This window comes from Phoenix dactylifera, chromosome 6 (genome assembly GCF_009389715.1).
Source record: "Phoenix dactylifera cultivar Barhee BC4 chromosome 6, palm_55x_up_171113_PBpolish2nd_filt_p, whole genome shotgun sequence".
In the NCBI taxonomy this organism is placed as follows: domain Eukaryota; kingdom Viridiplantae; phylum Streptophyta; class Magnoliopsida; order Arecales; family Arecaceae; genus Phoenix; species Phoenix dactylifera.
Window position 1 is genome coordinate 448,785 of NC_052397.1, and position 12,002 is coordinate 460,786.

Below are 12,002 nucleotides of genomic sequence, written 5' to 3' on the forward strand. Positions count from 1 at the left end.
ACGTAACGTGTAGCTAAAAAGGCTTAAGATTCTCGCATCAACATGGAAGGGTCCATTGTCATTGTCACCCCATTCATTACCACCGGAGATTTTTTTATTGAAAAAAAACAAAAGCCTGATCCATCTGATCCAACGTGCCATCCCATTATAAGGCTCATCCCCGTCCCGGTCCGTGCGCCCTCTCGCACTAATTTGTGTAGACCCCATGGCTCAATTTAATTGCCCACAACCATAAGAGGCTGGGCTTAAAAATAATACCAAATCTAAGCAGGCCAGATGACAGCCCGTCCTGCCTAACTTCCCTGATTTACCTCTCTGCTCCTCCAACTACTACTTCCCACCTTGTCACCGGCTAGAGAATCTAGCAGTACATGTCTCCAAATCCCACCCTCTCTCTCTCTCACACGCACACAGGCGACACCCACTTCTCATTCCCATGATTTCGAGTCTCTTTCAACGCTGAACCTCTATATATATCACTCTCCGGGTTTATCTGGTGTCCTTGAAATTGGAGGCCATGACAGAGTCCATAGAGATCCCAGACTGCCGCTACCCAACAGAGCCCACCTTGGTGAAGCCGAGCAGCACCACACCAAGGCACACCCTCTACCTCTCCAACCTTGATGATCAGAAGTTTTTGAGGTTCTCGATCAAGTACTTATACTTGTATAAGAGATCGGTGGAGGTGGAGGTCTTGAAGGAGTCCCTGTCCAAGGTTTTGGTGGAGTACTACCCTTTAGCAGGGAGGCTCAGGATTAGTGAGGAGGATGGGGAGAAGCTGGAGGTGGACTGCAATGGGGAGGGGGCTCTCTTTGCCGAGGGGTATGTGGATCTCTCTGTGGCAGAATTTCTAGAAGGCTCGCGAAAGCCCAACAGGTCTTGGAGGAAGCTCTTGTACAGGGTGGAAGCTCAGAGCTTTGTCAGCGTTCCTCCACTTGTTGTTCAGGTGAGCTCCTCTCCATGACTCTTCTTCTCTTTCTTTCCTTTTATTGCTCCGCTCCTTTCTTTACTTCAAAATATATAATATCATCTGTCTGTAATGAAAGCTCTATCCATCTTCAAGCCTGCTCGGTAGGTTTTTATCTCTGTTTTATTTGTACCTATCTTTTTAATAATAATAGTAATAATAATAATAATAATATATGTATATATAATGGAAGCTATATATTTTGTGATCTGTTTATTGGTTGTCTTGTCTGGTCTTGTCTTTCTTTTTTTATTCCTACCGAAGTCGCGGGGAGTTTATGCTTTATCTGATGTTTTCCGACTTAGTATTTATGCTAGAGAAGTTTAATTTAATCTAAAATGCAGCTACGCATGTGGAATAGATATTGTAGCTATGCTTTTTTGATTTTTCTACTTGTTTATTTCCATTTTCTCTCTGTTGTTCTTAGATTTGGTTCTTTGCCTGAACAAACTTTGCTTCCTTAAAATGGCAGTGGATTCGCGATGGCTAGGGGTATGGAACCGTTTAACGAAGCTTTTAGGGGTGGCGTGCCATATTCCTTTCTCTTTTTCCTTCTCTCCCTACTTTTTTTCGGTCTATGATGCTCTGCGCCTTTCGATATCTTTTCCTCCATTCTTTAAGGCCCAAACCGAGCAGGAGATCTGCTTTCTCGAAGCACATTCATTGCTCTTTGCGTCCCTTTTCCTATCACTTTGTTTTTTTAAAATATATATGCAGTACAATCCCCTGTTTCCTAAGATATCTTCCAAGAAATCTCGAGTCCACTAGCACTCACGATAGATTGAGATCGACATCCTTTTGATGGCAGATTATATTCTATGATTCAGTCTATGAAGAGAGATCTCACTTGTACCAGCCTATAAATCCTTGTCCATAGGTGGTTACTCAGCTTTTTTCCATGGAATTTCCTTGTCCTTGCTTGATTCAGCTGTCTGCCCCAGCTTCCGCGAAAATGGCGCGGAAATAATACATAGATCCTTGTGATCGCTTTCTTAATTCTTATCCTTCGAAAAATCGGATTTTGATTCTTAACTTAATCGCTTTGTTATATTGTTACAAGATTACAGAGTAAAAAACGAAAAGAAACCCCTAAAGAAATCTGTTTAGATGGTATTCTCTCCGGTAGTGATGTAGTTGTTGCCGTTCCTTTCGAGATAATGACTCTTCTGCTTTTCCACGATGAGTCATCATTCTGGAGCGAGCTCCACTACCACCGTCTAATGGTGGCCTACCATTTGGGCTCATCTTCGTGAGAGCATGGACCGAATTGATCAGAGATCATCATTGATGACAAACAAAGAATTTGAACCACAACAATCATCATCATCTGAGTTTGGCCCTCAGCATGTCAAACCAAATCTAGAATTCCCACTCGGTACCAAACTTTTTTCTTAATGAAAAGGGAAACCTCTTGACATCAAATTACAGGTGATGCATAGCAGCAGTTGAGAACGCTGAAAAAGAACCTGAAACTAACTTACTACTTTTCCCTTTTTCTCGTGCTCAGGCGACTCATCTAAGCTGCGGCGGGTTGATACTAACTACCTCCATCAATCACTGCCTCTGCGATGGCATTGGATCAGCTCAATTTCTCCATGCATGGGCCCAAATCACCGCGAAACCTAATGCCAATCTCCCGGTCACCCCCTTCCACGGCCGCCACGCGCTGAAGCCCCGAACGCCACCCTGTATCCCCTTCTTCCACCCTGAATTCAACGGACCGCCGGCCGGCGAGCCCGCCGTGGAGCTCCTGACCCAACTCCTCCTATCTCAGCCGCTAGTCCCGGTCGCCGTGACCTTCACCGCTTCGCAGATCCTTCACCTCAAGAAGCAATGCGTTCCCTCCATCAAATGCACCTCCTTCGAAGTCCTAGCTTCGCACGTGTGGCGCGCCTGGATCAGGTCTCTGGACCCGCCGCCCTCTCTTCGCGTCAAGCTCCTCTTCTCCGTCAGCGTGCGCAAGAGGCTGAAGCCCGAGCTTCCACGAGGCTTCTACGGAAATGGTTTCGTGCTAGGCTGCGCGGAGACTTCGGTGGACCGGTTGGTGACATCCAATGCGCGCTACGGTGTGAAGTTGGTGCAGGAGGCCAAGGCGAGCCTCGACGACGATTACATTCGGTCCATGATCGATCTCTTGGAGGCGAGGAGGGGAAAGCCGGACCTCTCGTCGACCTTGGTCATCTCGCCATGGTCGAAGCTTGGATTGGAGGACCTGGATTTCGGGGTAGGGAGGCCTCTTCACATGGGCCCTCTGGCTAGCGAGATATACTGCCTCTTCCTTCCCGTGATCGGAGATCTGCATGCCTTCACCATGCTGGTGTCGGTCCCTCAGAGCATCGCCGACCGCTTCGAACAATATTGCCTCAAGGGAATTGGCGAAAGGGAAGAGAAGGAAGATGGAGGGAAGGAGACTGGAGGAAGAGGCTATTAGCCTTAGCTCATTGTGGTGTGCTGCTTCATCCATCTCGTGCTACCATATTTAAAATTCCGTTATATCCGTTATAGCCTTATAGGCCCAAAAGAAGGGGAATTTATCTGGCTTGTGACGCATCTCGGCATAAATACGAAACACCGAAGGGGTCTGCAAAAACTGGTCGCACCCATTTGAACCTATTCTACTGAAGTATCTAAAAGAGGTCTGCAAGGCTATACAAATTGAATGTCAGATCTCTTCTTGATCCTTATCATATATATGTATTTATCTTCTATGGTTTTATGATTACTTTTGATTATTATCTTCTTTATTTTTTTTTTAAATTTTTTACAACAACAGGGGGGTTCTTTTTTCCTCATCCGATGAACTGGAATGATAGATTTTAGAAGTGGTAGCATGGGGAGCTCATGTCATTGTAATGATTTCCAGCAACTAGCAACTAGTTAACATCTCATCTCCTAGTTTTTAATTAATACACTAAAGTTCTCTGTCTGAATGAGGTGGCTCGAGCAAAAATTAGGCCTAAACAAGCTTGACCAAACACTTGTCTTCTTTCGTCATCTGCATAACAAAATCTTGCTGATTAATTGACATTTTGTTTCCTTTCCCATTATATATGTTGAAGTCTAGGGACGATTCTCATACAGCTGGCTCGATTCTATTTGGTTATAAGAGTCAGCATGTAGCGTCAGTGTTGCTATACGAAACTTTTATCATCGTAAATGCTACATTATAAGCTTCCCATGACGCTCATTGACTGCAGAAACATTATTTTCCGCATGCGTCCATCCATGGAAATTTTCATTGACTTTTATCACCTTGTCATTAAATTTTAAGATTAACATCCACCTACCAAGACCCAGGCCCGACGTGTCTAAAATTTCAATGTTTCTTATATTCTCCTAGCTTGAAATCTATGCTTTTATCTCGTTGGCCATTCTTTCACGTAATCTATTTTGCATCATTCATTCCTTGAGGTTATCATTAGCTGCATCATACATTAGGAGGGGACCAAATCCACCGGCAGAGTTTCTTGCAGATGGACCAAGACATGGCCATCTGGGCCATGCGTTCTTTTGGAATTTCTCAAGAATATTGCTTAATTACAAGCTTGGACGTAACCTACTGACTTTTCCTCCGAGAACCGAGACTCGACGACTCCAAGAAAAGCACTGGAGCTAGTTTCAGAGGAGTTTTTTTTTTTTCAAACCCCATTCCCTTGTCTTGAGAAGCGGTGTGTACGATTGCTTAGCTAGATTGCCTGCACAAGGACGCCTCGCCCCCTGGAGTTGGTGGCATTTAATTCCCTATCAAGAAAGAAAACATTACAAAACTCAATAAAAAAAAGAGAAAGAGATTGGGACACTTTGAATTCATTGCAAATTAAGGAACGTGAAGGTCATTGATTTCAAAAAAAAAAAAAAAAGATAATACTTACAGAAATATGCCATTGGATTAGACTTTATGAAGTGGTCCACGTAGTTGTTAAAAGGCCTTTCGTCAATGGTTACATATAACCAAAGTAAAGACTATATTTACATATATACCAATGGCCATTTAAGTTATCTATATAATTTGTATATAGATGAGATATATAGCCACTATTGGATTGTGATGATAACATTTTGAGCAAAGTGTCATTATTGTCCTCAAAATATTTAAAAATTAGCGCTCCGGCTCCTCAACATCCATCTTAAATTCCACTTCGAACGAAGGGGGCAAAAAATATATATAGGATGCGGTCAACGTACACATGCTGAGATTCACCGTATCTTCCCTTATTTTGCTCGATCTATGGATCACGTACGAAGATTTTATTGTCTTTTTTACTGGAGAGGAGTTATTTGTAGCTGTGCAACTGGTCAACCAAAAGATTCGATATGAAAGGCGAATGCCATCGAAGGAGACGGGCAAATCGAAAAGCATATTAATTTCCTTCTTTTTTGACCTGCAAACTTTTTTTTTTTTTTTTTTTACCATCAAACATTTTGGAACAATTTCCAAGCAAAAAAAAGAAAAAAAAAAAGGCTTTGCTAGCTGTCTCTACCGTGCTGCAGTGCGTCTTCGGCTTGTCTTTCGGACCCTCCATCAAAATGACTTGTACACCAATAATTAAAACACTTTTTTTTATTTTTTTAATGGGATGCATCCACTTTCTGGAACAGCGAAATCCAATCTTTTACTATCTTGTTTGGTCGTTTTGACCGCTTGTTTGTATTATTATAGCATAACAAATAAGATGGTAATCCTTCAACAGTACCATTTCTTAGGCTACTTTGTGAGAATCTATATTATTGGCGCGTGTATATTTAATTTTATATTAATTATTTATTGAAAATATTTTAAGTAGCCATGCAGAATTAAAAAAATTAAAAATATTTTCTGAGTAGAATAATTTTGAAAAATAAAACTTATCATGAATTATAGTAGAGATTATCTAAGATCTAGCGAAACAACGTCTTTGAAAAAACGGTGTGCTTTGAAGAAAACTGTCAATCTTCTATTTTTTAAATGTTCATCTACAAAAAGGATATGGACTTCCTTCAAAAAGATGTCTCAGCATCAAGGATGGGCTACCAAATATTTATGCTCTTTTTTTTAATTGGAGGCAGGAACGCATTCGTTCAAACATTATGAACGTTTGAGACCAATAGCAGATGGTTCTTTGTTGGCAGATTTGGCACGGAGGAAGTCAAGAATCTTTCTTTCAAAGAGAGCATCCCCATCATGGATTCTTCAGAAAAATTTGCATCCTTTTGATTTATGGGATGGCACCGGGAGCTTCTCAGACTTATCTCCTCTTTTGACATTTTTCCTCTCATTCCTTAATCTTATCTTCTATTCTTATTTGTACATTTTATTTTAATAAATTATGACTGGGAGAAGCATCTTGCTCCCTCCATTTACATTAGAAATATATATATATATATATATATATCTCGCAACAAAAATTAATTTATGGAACTAGACAACAAAGGTCGACGGTAGCCGGTTTCTGTGCAGAGCCAAAAGGTTCTCACTTTCCATTCATGGGACCCGTTTGAGATTCAAGAAAGTCCCAACAAGACATGTACAACCACTTTAGAGGACACGGAATTAAAATTAATCACTGCATAGAGTACAATAATTATGAGATGCACCGAACTCTGCCTCCTTGCTTAATTATCCATCATAATTGCACTAATTGAACTACCAATCAAAGCTTGTTAATTATTTGCGCATGCATGAGATGATCCCAATGTCAATACTGAGTCGAGACTTCTAAGAATGGCCTCTGCACGATGACAAGTAAATTAATAATTTGAAATGAATGTATAGATAATGAGACGTTGAACAAGAATAATTCAATTGCGTGATCAAAATCGAAGTCGTCTGAGCACAAAAAAAGGGGCTTGATGTAAGCCTCTTTGCAGGTGTTAGAGATGAAAACAAGCATTTTATGGGCGAATGGTAGTTTCACGTCACAGCCACTTGGAACAAGATATTTTTCTTTTATTTTTTTCCCCTCTAAATATTTTAAAAAATAGATATTGGAAGAATTGCTTTTATTTAACTTTGAATATAGAAATGCCAACAAGCTGATCTAAATGTAGTTGTCGGAAACCTACATTCTCACCCTTCGTCCTTAAAACGTGATTACAAAAATTATTAAATAGGGAGGAAAATTACTTCGCTGGCTTGGGTACCCAACTCGGCCCAACATTATAGGCCAGATTAGGGCACTTCTTCATTCTAAAACCAGCAGTGGATCCGACTCCAATACATACTTAGTTGTTCATTTTTTAATTACTTGCCTTTTTTAGTTTGACAGACATTTGATTTCCTAACTAATAATATTTTTTTTATTGTTGCCAAGGAACTTGCTTTCACCCTTTTTTTTTTTCCTATCTAAGTATCCTAGGAAAAGAGTGGTAATAAGTCAAATAGTAGGATAAATAGGTGCGCAAGCATGCTACCATCGTCAGATTATTTGGAAAGATAGCGATTGAAGAAAGGATACGAGATTAACATGGGTCCAAGTCTCTTATCTTCGATAAATTTTATCACCGTCACATCACCATTCGAATAAAGTGAATTTCGGATGAAGATGAGAGGAATGTAGCCTGAGCTATGATAGTAAAAAATTAAGTTAACACTACTCATAAAATAGGAAGTTATTGATGAGCTAAGATAATATAAAATGCATCGATGATTTGGATTGCCGAACAATCCTTCTTCTTCTCGACATTACAATCTGATATTTATAAGTAGATTCTTGTAATTAATAAGAGGGGTGCTACTACACATCTTGAATATTTGTCTTTGCTATTATGTACCATAGGTCAACTATTGCTATTGTTGATAGGTAGTGCTACCCTTGCTTTTAAGTTATAGGTAGTGGAAATATAGATAGGTATAACTATTATAATTTTTCTATATCATGGGTAATGACAACTATTGACCAACTATCATCTTTAGAATTTGCTTCTTTTCTTAGGTAGATAGCTCTTACCCCCTTTTTGCCTATATATTAATTATTTGATTTGTTGTCTTGGCGTATCGGTCCACTCTTTTAATGTATTTAGTTTATACTATTAATTATTTCATCTTGCACCACTAGTGTACTAACCTTTTGGATCATAGTTGTTCGGTCCGAAAGCGGTGTAAATAGTTATGTTTTATATCTTCGATTCTTATTTTATTTAATATTATATAAATTATTAAGATTATATATATATATATATATGTATATATTATTTATTTATTTTGTATGTAAGAATATATATATATATATATATAGCTTGACTGCCTTGTCCATCTCAACCCATCCCAATCCGTCGCATTTAAATCTACGTGCTTACTCACCCCATGGTAGGTAGAGATTGGATATGGCTGTACGATTTCACGGTGGCTACGTATAATGACCTGCGGTGTCCATGCCCACCTCATTGTCATCCTTATAATTATCAGATAGAAAAGAAGAAACAAATGTTCTATACTTCTATATGCCTACTTAGCAAATATTTCGTAATATTTACTTGTTTCGCAGCGTTGCGGATCGACGTGACTGTCGCAGCTCGCTGCCATTCTATCCTTGTTTGCGTATAAACGAAAGATAGCGTAAATATGTCAAAATATATGGGCAGGCCAGCAGGATGATTTGGGTATCTTATCATCAATCCCACTTGCAAGGCAATGCCTCATGGTCCTTTATCTCGTATCTTTTCAATTATTAATGTTATCAGGACCACAACCCGATGAAAAGACTGATTGCCTTACCATCAAAACCACAATGAAGAATCCATCACCCATAACGAAATAATAAGACCTACTTTAACCACAAAAAAAAAAAAGTATGATCTAATCAAACAAGTTTCCAAAGAAAGAACATCTTTCCTAAAGCCATGCCTGCCCCTCGTCTAATTGCACTAGGTAATCTTGTTCGCGGCTTCAAACAGTTCATGCAGCCTAAAAGTTTTGAGTGGGAGCTTTTGCTTCTGTAAAGCATTGCTTGATTACAATATATACTCTCTCTCTCTCTCTCCCTCTCTCTCTCTCTCTCTCTCCATCCATCCATCCATTCGACTAAGACCACAATTTACATGCTTTATGCTACCCTTTCATGTCAACATGGCGATCCAAGTATTTTCCTAATTACACGCATTGAATTGGAGAGAAAGTTTCCCTTGTAAAATCAACTTTCCCCTTCGTGGAAGCCGAGTCACCAAGTCAACTTTCCCCTTAGCGTTCGATCTAGAAAATGTGGTGGGCTGTAGCTACCGTGTGGAAAGCTATGGGGCCTGTGACGACTGGTGACGCGGAAGTGGGTCTCTACTGCACATCGTAAACCTGGCTTCCAAAACAATGCAACCTTGGCAAGAAACTTGCTAATTCCAATGATTATTTGTTCCCTAACAACTGCCGTATTATCTCTTAGGCAACACTGATATGCATTCTATCCGGTTGTTCTAATATCTGAAAAAATGGTGATGGATTCGGTCACCTTTGTTAAATAAAAGATGTGCATGCGATCTCCCTGATGACAAACATTGATATAGGGGCAAATCTTCATCAACTTGGTAAAAGATCGACCAAATCCTCTATGAATATATATAGAGAATCAAAATGATTTTCTAGATATTCATAAACCTAGAAATGATTATGCCAATCTTTATAATTACGTGGATGTTATAGTAACTTAAGATATTCTTTTCTCCTGTATTTAAAAGATTATTTATTTATTTATTTAAGTTTTGAATGTAATATTCTTTGTAATCTCGATGATACACAGAATCATGTATCTTTATTATAATATTGTGACATACATGCTCAACTCTTGCGTTGAGATTGAGTCACGTCGAGAGAAACAGTTCGATCCTTTGTATCGCCGTTGTTATCACGGCCAACCATTTGGTTCTCCTAGTTGCTTTAAAGAAACTGTTATCACCCCTTCTTTTCTCTCTCCTCAAACAAGGTGATGCAACAAACAAGTCGACGAGACCATTAGTAAACGGGCTTTTCCACCAATGGGGTGAGTTGGCCCAGATGGTACTGCCCATTTTATGCGGCTCCGTCCTGAAGATTGCTTTGCGGGCCGAAAGCCGTTCGATTTCTTTGCATCAATATTAAACTGGAAATCGTGTTCTGCTGGATCCAAATAAAAACATGTTCCATCGTAAGTTCCTTGGTTTGCAATTCCAGATTGTCCTGGATTTGGACCGTCGGTTGGAACCTGCCATATCTCCTTTCTTTTTTCGATTTTACAATTTTTTTAAAAGAAGAATGAAGAAATTCTAACCCAAATTATTTTTTTTGCATTAACTTTAAGTACATAATGCAATACAAGAATTTAATCCATGGATGGATCGAATTCTTCAAGAGGGTGTCACTCACAATCAAAACCATTGAATTAAGCTCAGCTCGGTGTGCGCATCTTTTTTTTTTTTTGGTAGGGCCGTGTGGATTATATTTTTGTCTACTTATATATTATATATCAGATTTCCTTTTCGTTTAGTCGAGCAACATGAAGTAAATGACATAAAGAAGCCTTTATTTAGGAGTTAAAATAAAAAGGAAAATTCATTACATGCTTTTTTCTTTCACTTTCTAATTTCTCCCTTCCCATCCTTTTATTTATTTATGGGCTCGTGAAGTTTGATGGATTTGGATTTCATCCCCCCCCCCCCCCCCCCCCCCCCCTCTCTCCTTCAAAAAAAAAAAAAAAAAAGCTACAGAATTTCAAATTCCCTTATTTTGTGCATATTGTGAATCAGTTCAAATCATATCCATTCATAAATCGCTACTCAGTACTAGCTTGGTGGATTAAGTAAGCTGAGCCTCTATATTTTGTGCCAAGGCACTGGGCCAGGCCCCATCCAGGGCCCATTGCAGCCCAGCTGCCCCGAACTCATTTCCGCTCTGGGGTTGTAATTAAGAGCACCACCTGAAGATGACACGCAAAATCACTAATTCACGGGACCCGTAGCGAAACATCAGAAAAAAAAAAAAATACAGGTACTGGGGGTGTAGACTAGAGTGTACTGAACTGGGTGCAAGTAATTCTTTCGATATTCCACGCTCGCAGGACCACTGGTTGCTACGTGTCATGCATTCATTTGAAAACCGAGTGTACTCCAATCAACCAGATGCGCGAACCACGATCCTTGTATCATTTTTGGTCACGTGGTGTATATAGTCAACACCGACGGCCTAGGAAAGGCCTACAAAAAGGTTAAAGTAGTCACCAAGGTGGTAGCCTAGTGGTACTGGGCAGTAATTCTAACCACAAGATCTCAAGTTCGAATCGCTGCGGCGACGATTAAATTGTGGACCGGAGCTCACTACTTTGGCCACTGCTTGGACTTGTGGTGTAGGACCGCTCTTAAACTGCTAGTAGTCGGGGTGGTGCCGGGTGTGACGTACTCACATGTGGGACTCGAGCAAGAGCTCAGAAGAGTAGCTGAGCCGGGCCTACGGATGGGGAGGATATGAGTAAAACCGGTCGGGGTGCCCAACACACGGCCATTTCTGCCCGCATCGAACATTCTCCTGGCGGGGCGGGGGCCGAGTGGGGCTGCTACGCGGGGGTGGGCTTGTCCCTTCCTCCCCCTATCCCTTTTTCTAAGCAAAAAAAAAAAAAAAAAAAAGGGTTAAAGTAGTATTTATTTTGCATGGGGGTACCTGTAAAAGTGTATTCTTTGAGTTTGAATAGAAGTCGGCTAATAGTACGCCGATATTACATACGTTTTTCTTCTTCTTGCCCAAGAAACCTTTTCAGAAATGTTGATGTCCAATAAGGGTTAAATATAAAAATGCCTTGTCGAATTTAGCTAATGTCGGCAAATTTTGACGTCTAACCCTCACCAGATTTATATATATTATTGTTCTATAATAAACTTTTATGAGACATTCTGGGAAGTAAAAAAAACGCAAATTGCCCGCTGTTATTTGACGGTAACTTATATTTTTACTATTTTTAATATTGCAAATTAGTTCTCCTCTATAACACTCTCCTCCTCGCCACCACATGATGTTAATATAAGAGGCAAAAAAAACATTGTTCTTAATTCCACAGTATTTAAGGGGGTCATGTGAATAAAAATAAAAATCTGATGGTCGTTG

At 39.9% G+C, this 12,002-nt stretch overlaps 1 protein-coding gene across 1 annotated transcript; it reads left to right on the plus strand.

The window, feature by feature from the left end:
- The first annotated feature begins 276 nt into the window (after positions 1–276).
- Positions 277–3,711, plus strand: LOC103703758 (alcohol acyltransferase 9). Its single transcript, XM_008786727.4, has 2 exons — positions 277–946; positions 2,475–3,711. The coding sequence occupies exons 1-2, from the start codon at positions 518–520 to the stop codon at positions 3,396–3,398; spliced, it is 1,353 nt and encodes a 450-aa protein (XP_008784949.1). The 5' UTR covers positions 277–517; the 3' UTR covers positions 3,399–3,711.
- Positions 3,712–12,002: the final 8,291 nt, after the last annotated feature.

Bases quoted from the DNA above. Each gene is read 5' to 3' on its own strand.
- LOC103703758 (XM_008786727.4), top strand. From the start codon at position 518: ATGACAGAGTCCATAGAGATCCCAGACTGCCGCTACCCAACAGAGCCC. The intron at 947-2,474 runs GTGAGCTCCTCT...TCTCGTGCTCAG, and splicing joins TTCCTCCACTTGTTGTTCAG to GCGACTCATCTAAGCTGCGG.